Source organism: Hippopotamus amphibius, unplaced genomic scaffold (genome assembly GCF_030028045.1).
Source record: "Hippopotamus amphibius kiboko isolate mHipAmp2 unplaced genomic scaffold, mHipAmp2.hap2 H_1, whole genome shotgun sequence".
NCBI classification, from domain to species: domain Eukaryota; kingdom Metazoa; phylum Chordata; class Mammalia; order Artiodactyla; family Hippopotamidae; genus Hippopotamus; species Hippopotamus amphibius.
The window spans coordinates 1,237,399-1,253,655 of NW_026648280.1; the positions used below are offsets into that span (position 1 = coordinate 1,237,399).

The 16,257-nt window shown below is 48.4% G+C and overlaps 2 protein-coding genes across 5 annotated transcripts in view; both read left to right on the forward strand.

Annotated features, from left to right (window-relative positions):
• Nucleotides 1–5,254: 5,254 nt before the first annotated feature.
• On the forward strand, nt 5,255–8,901 carry AURKC (aurora kinase C). Of its 3 annotated transcripts, none has more exons than XM_057719689.1 (7): nt 5,255–5,392; nt 5,512–5,548; nt 5,784–5,975; nt 6,339–6,477; nt 6,891–7,039; nt 8,267–8,441; nt 8,600–8,901. In XM_057719689.1, the coding sequence occupies exons 1-7, from the start codon at nt 5,344–5,346 to the stop codon at nt 8,768–8,770; spliced, it is 912 nt and encodes a 303-aa protein (XP_057575672.1). In that variant the 5' UTR covers nt 5,255–5,343; the 3' UTR covers nt 8,771–8,901. The 3 variants fall into 3 exon arrangements, with proteins under 3 accessions (XP_057575672.1, XP_057575671.1, XP_057575673.1); XM_057719688.1 differs by having other exon boundaries at nt 5,316–5,392; nt 5,509–5,548; XM_057719690.1 differs by lacking the exons at nt 5,255–5,392; nt 5,512–5,548 and having other exon boundaries at nt 5,822–5,975; nt 6,339–6,418.
• A 1,283-nt stretch (nt 8,902–10,184) lies between these two features.
• ZNF805 (zinc finger protein 805) overlaps nt 10,185–16,257 on the forward strand; it is a 43,656-nt gene continuing 37,583 nt past the window's right edge. For both annotated transcript variants that reach the window (XM_057719661.1, XM_057719662.1), the window contains exons 1-2: nt 10,185–10,431; nt 12,259–12,385. In XM_057719661.1, coding sequence (XP_057575644.1) covers nt 10,399–10,431; nt 12,259–12,385 — 160 coding nt within the window. In that variant the 5' untranslated portion in view covers nt 10,185–10,398. The remainder of the gene's footprint in view (nt 10,432–12,258; nt 12,386–16,257) is intronic.

Sequence of the window (16,257 nt, forward strand, 5' to 3'; positions counted from 1 at the left end):
CTGTAGTCTGACTTTCCTGTTTGTACTTCCTGACCTTGTGCGTACCTGCTAGAAGACTTTTAAAAAAATTCCTGGCCACTCTCCTTCCCTTTATTTTGGATATCCATATGTTAAAGTATGTGCTTTTATTCTGAAATTCTGACATTTGGGACCTCAGTGATCCTGTAGAGACTCCTCCTCTTAGAGCTACCCAATCCCTCCAGATAATTTTCCCCACTGGGTTTGCCTTTCAGATGCAAACCAGCCATTCAAAAGCCCAGACCCCACAACTACTGCCTTTATCAAGACCCTTCCCTAGATACCAGGCAGCTAAGGGGAGCCCATGCACTCTGAACTGGGCTGAAATTATCCCAGCTAGCTAAGCCTAAACCTACTTAGCCTGCTTGCTTCACCTGGCCCACTCCTCCCAGTGAAAATTACAACACAGTCTTTGCCTATCCTTCCCCCTCCATCCTTTTGCCTCTGACTACTCTGTTGCTTCCCCATGTGGCCCTGTGGAGCATGGTGTGCCCTCATCTTACAGAACCCTAAGTAACTATCTCTTCAGCAGCAATCATCTGATCTGTCAGCCTCATGTCAGGATTCTACATTTTAAACAATGCCTGAAAACGTTAATAAGAGGATATATGTTAAGAATGTAACAAAGCAAATCAGGCATTTTCAGAAACCAGGGTGTCAGTGCACCCAGCCAGATGCAACCTTTAAGTTGGAATGATGTGGAGAGCCACGCACAGAGGAAAGAACAGTGCCAAGGAGGGGCTGTCCAGGTGAGCAACTAGAAAGCAGGTATTCCACGGCCAAGGTGTTAGTAAGATCCCACTTACCTACCCTGGTGTTTGTATTTTAGAAAGATGGTTCCAGATGCCCTTCTCAAAGCCCCACACTTCAGACAATGACCACAGTGTCTCACTGGGGGCCACAAATTCATGAATGACAACTTCAGATAGTCTCCCTGTATCATTTCTCCACCTGTTTGCTGTCTCCCAAGTCCTGCTACAGCATTTGTTTTCTTGATGACCTTCCAGTTAACAGGCATCCTCATCACTCTCCTCCCTTGTCCCTTACGGCATCTGTAGCCGCATCATCTTTCAGCATCTCTGCTTATTATTGCTCGTTCTAGTTCCATTTCATGCTCTTGACTTTAGGTATAAATTTTCATTTGAATTTTGACATGCTCTCTTCTCCCTTTCTCCTTGAAACCTGAAATCACACATACGCAGTCGTCAACCTTTTCCCTATCGTAGAGTCTGCCTGACATTTGCCTTGCCTGTGATCTCAGCTGCCGAAAGCCTGTTTTTCATCTGCACGTTCTTTTGTCCCTCATGCTTTCTCACTTGTCCTCACACATTGCCTTGAATGTTAGGCACCACTCTCCGACATCTCACTTCTTTATTCCTCCCTCTCCCTTTAGCTGAGGAGTTCCCTTGGGCCTATTTTCCTTTCCTTGCGTTAATTGCACTTCATTACCTCTTTCTATATTTTCCTCCACTTCCCAAACCTCCATACCTTGTGAACCTCCTCGCTACAGTCGCACCCACTACACCACTCTGGCCAAGGTCGGCGGTGACTCCCGTGTTTATAAAACTTAAGCCCTTGTCTTTCTTGAGACTGAACTTGACACTGTTGACCACTCCATTCTTGAAATACTTTCTTTGGTTCTGTAACCACTCTCCTGATTTTCTCTTTTTTTCTTCTTCGCTGACTCATCCATTTCTACCCACCCATTCAGTTTTGAAATTTCTAAATACTTTTCACAGGCCCTTTTCTTTCTCACTCTGTGGTCTGTCCCCAGGCTTCATATGCATCTTGGCTTCAGTTATCTTCTTGACTTTGAACAGATTGAAACTTATTTTCCCAGTCCTGACTTAGTGGAGCTCTAGACCTGAATTGCCGGTTGTCTTCTTACTGTACCCACTTGGATGTTTCAAAGAGATCTCAGTCTCCACTTGACTTCTTAAAGATTCCTAAAATGCCTCCTGCTTCTCCCTGATTCAGATCCACTTTTAGTCTTGCCTCTACAATACATGGCACTGTTTGGTTACTTAGGATAGAAATCCCAGGGACTTCCCTGGCAGATCAGTGGTTAAGAGTCTGCGCTTCCACTGCATGGGGCATAGGTTCAATCCCTGGTTGGGGAACTAAGATCCCACATGCCATGTGGCACAGCCAAACAAAGAAATCCCTGACTCAGCCTGGTTACCTCTGTTTCCTCATCCCCCACATGCAAGTTGCCAGCTTTGCCTCTTAAGTCTATCCTCTTCTCTGTAATCCACCACTTCCTTCCTAGACCATAATACCATCATCTATGACCTCTACTTCTGCTTAGTAACTAGGTCTCGTTTTATCCATATTTCCTCTCCAATTCATTCTCCACACAAATCAGAGATGCGACTCAGATTCAATGACGCATCTCACTCCCTGCCACCTGCCCAACACACACACCTTTAAAGTGTTTCATGACTTCCCATAACTCTTGGGATAAAAACCAAATCCTTAACATAGCCCATCCACGGGGCCTCACCTGGTATGGGATGTGCCTAATTCACTGCATTTCCCCTTATGTGACTCTTACTGCTCTTCTCTCTTCACTACCTGTTTCCCTTTCATTTTCCCAGCTGCCATAGGGCTCTTTCCTACCCACTTTGGCTAGTGAGTGAATGCTTACCCTTCGTATCCTACCTCAAATAGCACTTCCCCAGGAAAGTCTTTACCAGAATTCCCATCTAGGTCATAACTTTTCTTTTTCAGGGAAACTTTCATGGTTCTTTGCTGCTCAAGACCACCTTCAGACTCAGTGGTTTGCTAAGAGGATTCACTAGACTCAGAAGAGCTGTGATACTCATGATGACAGTTTATTACAACAAAAAGACAGACCGAGATCACCAGAGGGAAAAGGCATGCAGAATAAAGGCAAGGAGAAACCAAGCACAGCTACCAGGTGATCCCTCCCTGTGCAGTTACACAGGGACTCAACTTTTCAGCAAAAATGGGTGACAACGTGTTGTTATCGCCCACAAGGGAAGGTCACCCAAGCTTCAGAATCCACAGATTCCTTTATTGAGGATCACAGCGCCTACGTGACTGACCACAGAGACTCAGAATCTGCAGAAGGCAAACATGTAGTATAGCCTTGGGAGACAAAACCCACCCTTCACATTGTTAGCATAAGTTATCTGGTTGTAATGACACAATGGGACCTACAGACATAAGCATAAGAATCACTCTTACCAGGCAAGATATTCCTAGGACTCAGAGGTGGTCTTCCTAAAGTTGGTTAAGGACAAGTCTTTTTTTTTTTCTTCCTCCACACTGCATGGCTTCTGTGATCTTAGTTGTCCGACGCAGCTCTAAGTCACGCTACCCTTGCTTTTCCTCAGACACTCCAGTACCCTCCCAACCCGGGAACGTCCTTCTCAAAGACCCAGGGATCCATCTCTGACGTGAAGACATCAAAGGAGATAACATCCTATACCCCAGCTTCTGTGGGAGGGTAGGAGCCTAACTTTGACAGGCACCTTGCTCCAAGTAACAAAACTACCTTCCGTCATAAAGAATTGAGAAGTTAGTTTTCCCTTATAGAAAGCCAACGTAACAGCAAGTAGCACCCCAATTACCAGGTAAGTTTAGGATGAACTATGTGTAACAAATGGTGCTGTTAATACTTGAGGACTAATTATTGTTTATTTGAAAACATATGTAATGCGTTGCGTCTGTTTACAAAAGGGTGAGTTTTCTTCTTTGCAATCTCTTTGCAACCGTCTGTGCTGCGCATCACATTCTGGTTTAATGCTTAGACAGTATTAAACTATTTTAATTCTTTACTATCTTTTTGGAGAGATTTTTCTGGGTTGGGAGGAGAGTTTTTCCTTTTTAAGTTACATTTCCCCAACAATTTACCCTATTATCTGTCTAAAAGAATTCAGTTGCAAATGTTTTTGAAATTTGCAATTGAGGCAAATTATGAGCAACAAGATACAAAAAGACCAAAAACCCGCCACTTCTGAGGAGCTGGGAACAAAAGCAGCATAAGCGGTACTGTGCACGGACCCTGCACACAGCCCCACCAAGGGGGTGGGCAGATCACCTAAGCCACCCCTCCAGCCCGACCCCTGGGCCCACCCCTACCCTCACCCCATTTAAGGGCCCAGCTCACCCACCTTCAGGAAGTGAGCCAGGGAACCTGTTACTTGTTTTCTCCCTCCTGCTGCGGGAGTCCCAATAAAGCAGGAGTCCCAATAAAGCCTTGCCTGAATGTCTCCTCAGGCCTCTTAGGAATATCTGTTCATTAAGGAGTGCGAGAACCCTGGTGGTAACACTGAGGGCCAACCCAAAGTTACATGCGGATTTTTGACAATGCCTGAAGGTCATTGCCATTAAATACCCTCCCCCCTCCCCCTTGTTCAAGGGTCAGCTGTACTGTAGTAAGTACATGGCGGGGGGGGGGGGGGATGCAGGGGGGTGGTGAGTGCGGCTGTGGGTCCGTGCCCCCACCCCAAATGGCCTGGGCAGTCCAGGGCTGGGGGAGGCAGTTGTGCTGGGGGAGGGCACATAAGCCACAGGACACTGGGGGACAGAGGCACAAATCTGGGGGAGCTTCACCGTGGTGAGCCTCACGTATCTGAGTGACTGAAGCGGACCCTGGGGCGTGGCCTGAATAAGACACGCCCTTCAAGTCGGGGCCCGTTGGGCTGCACGTGGTTCTGGAGTTTGCCAACTGCACTGTGTACCCCGGCAGCTTCCCGCGGTTGGTTTATATTCAGTCACACCTGCATCCTGTTGCCGAGTTCGTTAACGCATTCATTCAGTCACGGATTTACATATTTCTTCACTCTTTCAGGCCTTTCACATCACCACCTCTGCACGCCCTCTCAGCCGGCTCCCCTTCCGGTTTCTGGCTCTCCCTCCGCCGGCGTCTTTCTGCCGGCGGTTCCGCCTTCCTGTCTCCGCGCCCTGCCCTCTCATTGGCGTAGCGCCCCCGGTCCCGCCCCGCCGGCCACTGGCGGAAGCTCTGATTCCTGTCTCTTCTATTGGGCACGCTGCCTGAGCCTCAGACATTTTAACCAGTGGGAGTCAACCAGGAACTGCCCGCTCAGCCAATGGGGCTAGAGCACTTAATATAAATGGCCTGGCACGCGGTTCCTGAGAGTTTCTCCAACTCGGTAGTGGGTGCCTGAGCTGGTGAGCTTCAAGGGAACTTCCGGGCGGTGCCCGCCTAGTCTCTGCCCCGAGGCTGCGTGGGAGCAGGTCTGGATTGGAAAAGCCTCAGTCTGAGGGTGTCCTCCTGCCTGGACACCCAGCGTCACAGGGCTCAGGAAGGCGTCCTCCTCACCACCACCTCTTCTCATGAGCCACCCGGAAGCTGTGATGAAGTCGGGCAGTGTTCAGCCCGCAGGTGAAAGGGATAAGTAACAGGACCAGAAAAAGAGGGTTTAGAAGAAAGGCCTGGTGTCAGTTGTTGGGGGTGCGGGTGCACAGAAGAAAGTATTGACGCCTCTCTTCTTTTTTCAGTAGCTGCAGCAGGTCAAACGCTGCCCAGCATCCCAACCACGTGAGCGCCTTAGTTTTGTATCTGGAAGAGGAAGGGGAGTGGGACCGAGGGACGAAGAGCAAGCTGCACGTCTGAAGTGCTGCCTCATGGGACTGACAGCTACTGACCAAACACCCTGACCGGGCCCTTGAGAAGGGAAAGGGGCCCGGGGAGGGTAAACTGAAAGAGGAAGGCGAGCACGAGGGATCCTTGACTCTCCACCAAAACGGAGGCTCTTTTCGTTCTCTCCTGTCAGGCGGCGCCTCACAATTGACGATTTTGAAATCGGGCGTCCTCTCGGAAAGGGAAAATTTGGGAATGTGTACCTGGCTCGGCTCAAGGAAAGTCATTTCATTGTGGCCCTAAAAGTCCTCTTCAAGTCCCAGATAGAGAAGGAAGGACTGGAACACCAGCTGCGCAGAGAAATTGAAATCCAGGCGCATTTACAGTAAGGACAGTCACTATATGAGATTCCTGTATCAGTTCCTTTTTTCTCTTGTTCCTGTTTCCTCTTCCATCTCTGGACATCTGAACTCAGCATTTTTCCCAATACTGCCCCCAAATAGGCCCTTTGCTTTCACCTTGAAGATTTTTTTTTTTTCTTTGCAATTCATTCTACTTACACCTAAAGCTCCTGCGTCGGACTCCTGAATCCTGATGCCTGTTTGGTTTTCCCCTCACAAACTTCCAGATCATGCTGTTATTATTGTGGTCCCAGCACAGTCTGCCCCTTGTGTGACCATCACTTATAATAGCATCATGAATTGGGCCTCAGGAAGGAGTCTTGACACTTCCTCCTTCTGTCCCCCAGACACCCCAATATCCTTCGCCTGTACAACTACTTCCATGATGCGCGCCGGGTGTACCTGATTCTAGAATATGCTCCAAGGGGTGAGCTCTACAAGGAGCTGCAAAAGAGCCACATATTAGATGAGCAGCGTACAGCCACGGTGAGGTGGGAGGCTGAGGGCTCGGATTTATGAGTTTGCTATGGGCTGGTAGGGGTCAATGCTTGTGGCTTTTGTGAGTGTCCAGGTTGCTTCTTTCTTTATTTCATTCTATAAATGTTATATAGTGACTCTTACCTCCTACACCTTTACATTTGGATATCCTAATTACCCCCAGAGTATTAACAAGCAGTGTGTAGAAGTTTGGATTCTTCGGTTGTAAGCAAAAGAATCTAACTGCACTACCTTATGGAAAAAAACATGAAAGGCTGTGAGGGAGTTCACTGAATAAATGAGTGGCACTGACTTAGAAACAGGAGCCAGGAGACTGTTGGAGGGCTCCAGATGGGGAACCACAGGAGTAATCATCCCAGGGCTGGCTTCATTTCCAGTCTGCTTTTTCTTTGCTCACACAGATAATGGAGGAGTTGGCAGATGCTCTGACCTACTGCCATGACAAGAAGGTGATTCACAGGGATATTAAGCCAGAGAACCTGCTGCTGGGGTTCAGGGGTGAGGTGAAGATTGCAGACTTTGGCTGGTCTGTGCACACGCCCTCTCTAAGGTAGGTCAGTTGGTGGCACCGTGGGTGCCAGTTAACATTGATCCAGTTTAATTCATTGTACATGTAAGGCCTGGATACAAACCTGAGTTTGTATTTATTTATTTAAATTAACCATCACACTTTTTTTTGTTGTTTAAGAAATTTATTTATTTATTTTTATTTGTTGGCTGTGTTGGGTCTTTCAGTAGTTGTGGAGAGCAAGGGCTACTCTTTGTTGCCATGCACGGGCTTCTCATTGTGGTGGCTTCTCTTGCAGATCACAGGCTCTATGCACGCGGACTTCAGTAGTTGCAGCACGTGGGCTCATTAGTTGTAGCTCATGGGCTCCAGAGCACAGGCTCATTAGTTGTGGCACATGGGCTTAGTTGCTCCATGGCATGTGGGATCTTCCTGGACCAGGGATCGAACCTGTGTCCGCTGCATTGGCAGGCAGGTTCTTAACCACTGTGCTATCAGGGAAGCCCCCCTGGGTTTGTATTTAAATACCGCCTTTTTAAATTTTTTAAATTTTATTTATTTGGTTGCGCTGGGTCTTAGTTGTGGCAGGCGAGCTCCTTAGTTGTGGCATGCAAACTCTTATTTGTGGCACGTGAGATCTAGTTCTGACCAGGGATCGAACCCGGGCCCTCTGCATTGGGAGCTCGGAGTCTTAACCACTGTGCCACCAGGGAAGTCCCTAAATACTGCCCTTTTGAAATGCATATTTTAATATGTATTTGTAGACTGCAAGAATGTGGTTCAACTATATCTTTTATTTTTTAATCTCTGTTAACATATAACTTTACCAATAAGTTTCCATGTAAATAAATTAAGAACTATTAACTGGCACAACAGTGTAAAGCAATTATATTCCAATAAAGAGCTTTACAAAAAATTAAGAACTATTGTGCCATAATTCCAGGAATTTTACTGTATCAATAAACCATAATTAATTTACTTGGTCCCTCTTGTTGCACCATCAGTTTGTTCCAAATCTTCCTTGTGGAAACTTCCTGGATCATGAGCTAAATAATTGTATGCAGAATCTTAAAATATGGAATTGCTGGACCCCAGTACTTACCTTCTCTGAACCTTGCTCCATGTTAAAACTTGGTGTTTCCAAATTCTTGTGCCTGGGCGGGGGCTGCCAGGACATCCTAGGGTCTTCTGTCTCATTGGAAGCTGGGGAAGGAGAGTTTCCCTTGTACTAAGTCTCTCCTTAGTGCTCCTTTCTCTGCCTTCCTCTAGGAGAAGGACAATGTGTGGGACACTGGACTACTTGCCCCCAGAAATGATTGAGGGGAGAACATACAATGAGAAGGTGGATCTATGGTGCATTGGGGTGCTCTGCTACGAGCTGCTGGTGGGAAATCCACCCTTTGAGAGCGCCTCCCACAATGAGACCTACAGACGCATCCTCAAGGTGGGATGGCCACGCTCTGGGCATTCATGCGGGAGCTAGTTAGTGGGGGCTGGTGGAGCCCGGGGCACACACAAAGCTTGTGTACTAAGATCCAGAACAGTGCCTTGAATGGACCAAGGAAATTAACCATACTTCTCTTTCTTCTCTGGCCTCATCAGGTAGATGTACGTTTTCCCCCGTCAATACCTTTGGGGGCTCAAGACTTGATCTCCAAGCTTCTCAGATACCAGCCCTCGGAGCGGCTGCCCTTGGTCCAGATCTTGGAGCACCCCTGGGTCCGGGCACACTCTCGGAGGGTGCTGCCCCCATCTGCTCAAATGGTTTCCTGACCCCTGTCCACCCTGTTCCTCTGCGATTGCCCATGGAGCACCCGTGGCTCTGGTGTCTCCTCTGCCTTTTGTTTCTTCTCTTTTAAGATGCATCATGCTAATTAATAAAAGCTGAATCACTTTGTACCCGGTCTTTATAGTTGCATGAGTTGGTGTATGATTGGGTAGAATCTTTATTTCTTGTAGAAACTGTTTCCCATGAGAGCAGCCCAAAATGATGCCCCTCCTGGGCCACAGGTACTGTGACTTAACCACTCTTCTTGAAAACTAGTTATGCAGATAACCACCTTGTTGGTGCATAACCTCCCACCTATCCCAGGGGCTCCTAGACTCAACTTACTATTCCCCATGTTTTCAGGAGTATGTCATTTGTAAAACAGGACACTAATCAACCCAGAGGTCCACTCTCTTTATACTGACATCCAACATGCTGCCGTCTTCGAGATAACACTGTTTCACTGTACATCAATGCCACCCACTTCTCAAATGAATTCACTAGCACTTCCATGGTGCTGTTATGTTCTGATTGCATCAGGATAAATCATCCCTAATAATAAAATGTATCTTCAGCCTCTTCTGAAGTAATGCACTGTGATTGCAGTAATGTCAGGAGTGTTCTTCCAGCCTTCCCCTACATTCTGTTGCAGGTTTTTTAGCTTTATGGCCGTGCCTCACGGCATGGAAGGTCTCAGTTCCCTGACCTGCGTGGAATCTTAACCACTGGACCACTGGGGAGGTCCCATCTGTTGCAGTTTCATGGGGCAGCTGCTCCCTTCATTTACAATAAGCCGACTGCACCAGAGGAAACATCCAAACTACTCGGTGGGGAACTCAAACATGTTTTCTGCTCACTCCAGGCATCTTTTTCACCACTGTGTCTCTTGACTGAAAACACTCCATTGAGAGTTTGCCCTGTTAATGAAACTCCCACCACCATATTCAATACATTCTCCTCAATGTGAAAGGTCCAGCAGATGCAGGACCACATCGCTATATGACCAGAACCACTAAGGAAATATAAATAATTCAGCCACTCCACTCTCAGATGAACAGCCCCACCACCGCAGATATATCATTTAAATGCTCCAGGACATTGCCTCATGGTCTTTCATCTGCACCTTCAGTGCTCCCTGGTTCCGCGAGTTGTGTGTGCTGTGAAGAGGCGGGTCCGATTAGAGGCTCGGACCCTCGTTAAGTCTTTTACTTAGAGGAAGAGCGGCTCTGGAACCCGCTCCACTGCGGGCTCTAGAGAAAGAACTACACTACCGCGAAGGCTGCGCACCGCGCGTCCACGGCAGGCGCTGGGCCAATGACAGCCCAGGGCGGGGGCATTTCCTGCGGAGGGGTGGGACTTCCGGTCCCCTTGGTGGCGGACGTCATTTGCGTGCGACGGTTCCGTCCACGCCAGCTGTGGGGAGGCGATGGCAGTTCTGTGGCCGCTTCCAGCGCGGCTCCTCGCAAATGAGCAGAAAGGAGGCGAGGGCTCCCCTCCTCGCATTTGAGCGAGCCGTGAGCCTCCCCGCGGCCCGCCACCCGGCCCAGGGCGGGGAAGGGGTGGCGGTCGGCTGAGCCCGCGGGACCCGCCTCTGTCGCCGCCTCTCCGGGCCCCGCTCTCTCCTCAGGGTCCCATGATGGCGGCGGCGTGGATGGACCCGGCGCGGGTGAGTGGACCTTGTTTTTGGCACTGCTGCTTCTCTGCTGGTTGGAGAGGGCTCCTGGGCAGGGTGGAAGTCGAGAGGGGCGCTAGATTTCTGTTTGCAGTTGTGGTTGGTACGACCAGTGGAGCTGGCTCGTCACTGACTTTATCTCCAGTCTTAGAACATGCGAGACTGAGTATACAGATGGAAAACAGACCGCGTATAAAAATAGAAGCTTGACAAACAGTCTGCCCAGGAACCCAACCCCTTATCTGCAGTCAGCAGCGCAGGAATCCAGCCGGGCCTAAGTCAGACTTGCCAGAAGCCAGATTCCTATCTCTAGAGACAGTCCAGGAGGAGGAACAATGACGTATGTAACTTCGGCCCCAAATGGCCAGGACTTGATTAATGATTGACCCTTTCGCCAATCCTTTTCCCCACTTCCAGCTTAAGACAAACCAGAGAAAGCCGTCCGTATGTGCGCCCTTAAACAATCATAGGGGTTGCTGTAGGATTACACGCCGGAGAGTTTTAATTCATTAAACATATTAAACACATATCATCTCGTAGTCAGTGTTGAAGCCCTGGTTGATCTTTTATCCTGATCTGCCTGCCCAAAATGTGCCCAGTGATGTGAGTTTATCCAGGACGAGAAATGAGTAATATTGCAGGGTGCCAGTGTATGAACCAGTCAGTTTATTAGGAATTTCCAGGTCTTTAATTGAAATATTAGCTCAAGAAAACTGATAGGATGAAGCTCGACAGCAGAGAGATATGAGCACTGAAAGTGCCGATGAGAAACCATGAGGCAATGTCCTGGAGCATTTAAATGATACATCTGCAGTGGTGGGGCTGTTCACCTGAGAGTGGAGTGGCTGAATTGTATGTTTCCTTAGTGGTTCTGGTCATATAGGGATGTGGTCCCGCATCTGCTGGACATTTCATGTTGATGAGAATGTATAGAATATGGTGGTTGACATAACATTAACGAGGCAAACTCTCTGTGGAGTGTTTTTAGTGAGGAGACACTGGTGGGAACTAAGCTAGGGACTTAGTTGCTTTTAGACGACATGAAGCTCTCAGCATGGGGGCCAGCAGGTAGCAGGGCCAGTGAATCTCAAGTACTGCTGTTGTTAACATTATTGATATTATTATTCATTACTTACTCATTCTTCTCACATCCTAGAGTCCTTTCTGTCTACTTCTCACACTTCCAATGTCATTTGCATTGACTTGTGTTGTTTTCCAGTGGCTCCTGCATAGGTGGCGCCTCTCTCTTAGACTGTAGGCATACCTCACTTTATTGTGCTTCGTAGATACTGTGTTTTTACAGATTGAAAGTTTCTGGCAATCCTGCGTCCAGCCAGCAAGTGTTTCAGCATTTGCTTACCTCAAGTCCCTGTCGTGTTTTGGTAGTTCTCAAAATAGTTCAGAGCCTCCAACCGCAAAAAGATTATGGCTCACTGAAGGCTCAGGATGACGGGTAGTGTTTTTTTAGCAATAAAGTACTTTTAAATTAAAGTATCTACATTATTTTTTAGACATAATGCTGTTGCACACTTAATGGTCTGCAGTATAGTGTAAACATGACTTTTATATGCACTGGGAAACCAGAAAAATCATGTGACTGGCTTTATTGGAGTGGTCTGGAACCAAGCCCGCAATATATCCAAAGTATGGCTGTCTCATATTATGTCCAAAGCATTGTCCATCTCCCCTTCCACCCAGTGCAGAGGAGGTGCCCGTGATTAGGGCCTTGATCTTGCTGCACCTTTACCAGCGATGCAGACAGGCTCAGATCCCATCCAGCTATCCCAAAGCTAATGCTGCTATCTCTATTTGATATTCCAGGTGTCTGTGACCTTCGATGATGTGGCTGTGACTTTTACCCAGGAGGAGTGGAGGCAGCTGGACCCGTCTCAGAGGACCCTGTACCAGGAGGTGATGCTGGAAAACTGTGGGCTCCTGGTGTCTCTGGGTAAGGCTTTGCCACTCTGCCACACAGAGGACCTGCCACTTCCTTCATTCCAAACTCTGGCTGCATCTTGACTGGTCAAGAGGCCTTAGGAGCCCTCCCTCCCTCTTCCTCACAGCTTCAGTCATTTTTGAGATTCCTCTCTTCCTGCCTGCTATCCCCGTGTCTCTTTGAAGAAAGTTCCTCTTTGGCTCCTAGAAAATGATGGAAGGAAATGGGGGTGTTCTGTAGAACCTAAAGGCAGAATTTCTAGTCAGGCCATATGAGGGACTGAAATAGGAACCGGGAACCACCAGGATTATTCCGACTTCTGGTTCTCTTGTCCTGGTTTCTCCCTCTGGCTTTGCTCACATCTCTGTCTTTTCAGAATGGCTTTTGTGCCTCAGCAAGTTTGTGACAGGAGTGGCCACCCCAGTCCCTGCTCTCTGTGGCCCCCAGATGCCTTGTTTCTACTTCTTTGTGTACTTAAATTGTTTCTCTTTCTTTCTCTGCTGCTGGGTTCTGGGGGGGTTGTCCCTGAGACAGGAGTGGCCACCGGAGCCCATACTTCCCTGAGTCTCTACCCAAGTGCCCAGCACAGACTGGCCTCTGTCTGAGGTTCTTATTTCCCATTCCAGAGAGGGAGCTGACTGGGTGAGACCAGTTGGCTCACGTGTCCCCTGCAACCCAGTCCACAGGGCTGTGAATGCTGGGGTGTTCTCCAGGAAGAGGGTGAGGCAGAGGCGGGGCCCCGGGAGGCCTTTGCCTTCAGTGTCAACAGGTATGATTCTGAAGCGCAGGACCTCGGTGAGGGGGCTTCTCTGTTCTCCTGTGCCTTCATGATGGCCTCCTGTTCCCTGAGTCCTGGCCAAGACCCTCTGCTAGTACGAGAGAGAGACTCTGAGAGAGTCGTGCTTCTCGGCACTCGGCGGTTTTGTCCGCGGGAGACACTTGGCAGTGTCTGCGGCCACATTTGACTGTCACACCCGGGGTGTGGGTGGTCCTGGCGTCTCGTGGTCGGAGTCCAGAGATGCTGCTCAGCCCCGGAGGATGGACAGGACAGCCCCGCTCATCCAAGGATGATCCAGCCCACAGGGGCCAGAGCGCCGAGGTGGAGGAGCAGCCGCTTGAGGATGATCACCTCAGACCTCTGAGGGAAGGGAGGGCTGCACGTCCAGGCCTTAGGGCAAGACGTGCTTGTTTGTAGAGAACTGGGATTGCATTCTGTGTCAGTGAGGAGCGCTTACATGAAATCAGGAAAAGGTTGACCTATTCAGATATTTTGTCACAAAAATAAAAAATAAAAAGGTCCGCTGTCTGGCCCTGCTGACCCCTGCACTCACCCGTCCCCCGTGCTCTCCCCGAGCTCACTCTCTTCCAGTCCCGCTGCTGTCTTGTTATATCCTGTGCGCACACTTGACGTGCTTGCTTCGAGCCTCTGCGGTTGCTGTTGTCTGTGTCCGGCGGGTGTGCTTGGCCATGTCTGCTTTCCACGTGGCTGCCCCTTCTCAGCACGGTCGCCACCTCCTCACCAGCTGTGTTCTCACCACAAAATCTCTTGGAGGCCCCTCCCCTGCCACACTCGCTTTTTCCCGTCACCCTAGTTATATCCTTGTAAGCCAGTGGTTCTCATCCAAGGGCGATGTTGTCCCCCAGGGGACACTTGGTAACATCTGGAGACATTCGGGTTGTCACAACTGGGATGTAGCTGCTACAGGCATCTGTTGAGTGGAGACCTGGAGCCTCCTACGCATCCTCATGCTCCATGGCATGCACACCCCCCCTCCCCTTCTCCTCAACAAGGGTCTAAGTGTCAGTTGAACAGAGGTTGAGAAACACTGTTTCTGAAGGCTCATGGACACGTCACCGGGGCACTGAGAGACACCCCAAGGAAGCCATTCCTTTATTCTATCTCTTCCCTGCCTCCTGGTTACTTAGGGAAGTCTGGATTCAGTACTGAAACCCCTCCCCACCCCACCCCCCACACCTGTTGCGGATTCCCCCTTTGCCGCAGAGGAGCCCGTCCCTGAGCAGCAGCGTGAGCTCGCTGGCATTGAGCCTCACCGTTGTGATCCTATTGCTGCGTTTTCAGGTTGACCTGCCATCAATGCAAGTGACTCTGGGTTTCTGTTTCCCATTTACCAGAGCTATACACGATTCCCTTTTAGAAGGAATCTAAGAAAAATGAAAAGTGGGTCACTTTAAGAAAAATGTTAATGTTGATACTAATCACAGCTCACTCTGGTCATGGGAGGACTGATCGCATATCAGGCCTGTTCCAGGCACTGTTCTGCTCCACCCATTTGATTCTCATGCTCTCCTGTCCTTGGCAGTCAGGGAAACTCAGCTACTGCAGTGAGTCTCCTACAGCTGAACCTACTCAGTAAAGAACATACACCTTCACTTTATGAAGCTGTTCTCTGTGTGTTTTTTTGAAGCAAAAATCCTTTTTTTATGAAATACTGATGACAGTAGATGTTATTTGATGTTTCTGTAAATGTACAGTGTGACCATATCACTGTATAGGATTCTCAGTTTTATTATTTTCCAGTAGTTCATGAAGTGCTGAAATCTAGAGTCACTGAGTTTGCCCCTCCCCCGGCCCCTGTTCCCAAGGGGTGAATCTTCATGCTCACATCCCTGCCTCACAGCTGCCCTGCACTTGGTCTCACGATGCTGGCCCCACTCAAGGGTGTTTGCTGTGTCCTCCTTAGTGTAGTGTTGGGGAGACCAGGGTCTGGAGACAGACTCCTTGTGTTCAGTTCCCACTCTCCAAAACAGTGTGGCGCTGGGACTTCCCAGGCGGTCCAATGGTTAAGAAGACTCTGCGCTTCTACTGCAGGGGGAATGGGTTCTATCCCTGATTGGGAGCTAAGATCCTGCATGCCACACAGCATGGCCAGCAAAACAAAAGAAAACAAAACTGTGGCCCTGGGCAAATTACTGTACCTGTCTGTCTCAGTGTGCTAATTGGTAAAAAGGGGTAAGATGGTATCCACTTCCTGGGGCTGTAGCAAGGGTAAATGGGTAACTTATGGAAAGGGGTCAGAACTGTTCCTGGTGTGACCAGGTTGTGTTGCAGGTTAGCACCTGGATTCAGCACCTTCTGGACAGTGTTGTGTGGCTTTGTGGTAAAATAGCACACAGAGCAGAGATAGCTAAACCTGGACTCCATATTGGTTCTGCCGTTCACCAGTTCTGGGCTCCTTGGCAAACCCCATTATCTGCCTGAGCCTTGGTTTCTATATGGTTTTTATCTATGCAATGGTGTTACTCACAGACATAGAAAACAGACTTACGGTTACCACAGAGAAAAGGGGGGCCGGTAGGGACAAATCAGGAGTTTTGCATCAACACATACACACTGCCATACATGAAACAGATAAACAACAAGGTTCTACTGTATAGCACAGAGAACTATATTCAGTATCTTATAATAACTTATAATGGGAAAGGATCTGAAAATGAATGTGTATATATGTGTGTGTGTGTTTGTGTGTGTGTTTATGTATACATATATATATATATATATGAATCACTTTGCTGTACATCTGAAACTAACATGACATTGTAAATGAACTATAATTTTTTAAAAATGGTGCTGATCACAGTACGTACTTGCTGGGAATGCTGTGAGGAAATCCTAGGATAGAATCCTCTATGGTCTGTAGGAAGAACAATACAAAACACCTGGGTTCTAAAAATAGAACTAGATCAACAAAGACATATACTTTGTTTTGAATGAAAAGAGTCAATTTTGTTTTTTGGCCTCACCACACAGCTTGCGGGATCTTAGTTCCCCAATAGAGATTGAACCCGTGATCCCTGCAGTGAAAGTGCAGAGTCCTAACCACTGGACCACCAGAGAATTCCCAAGAATCAATATTTTAAATGTT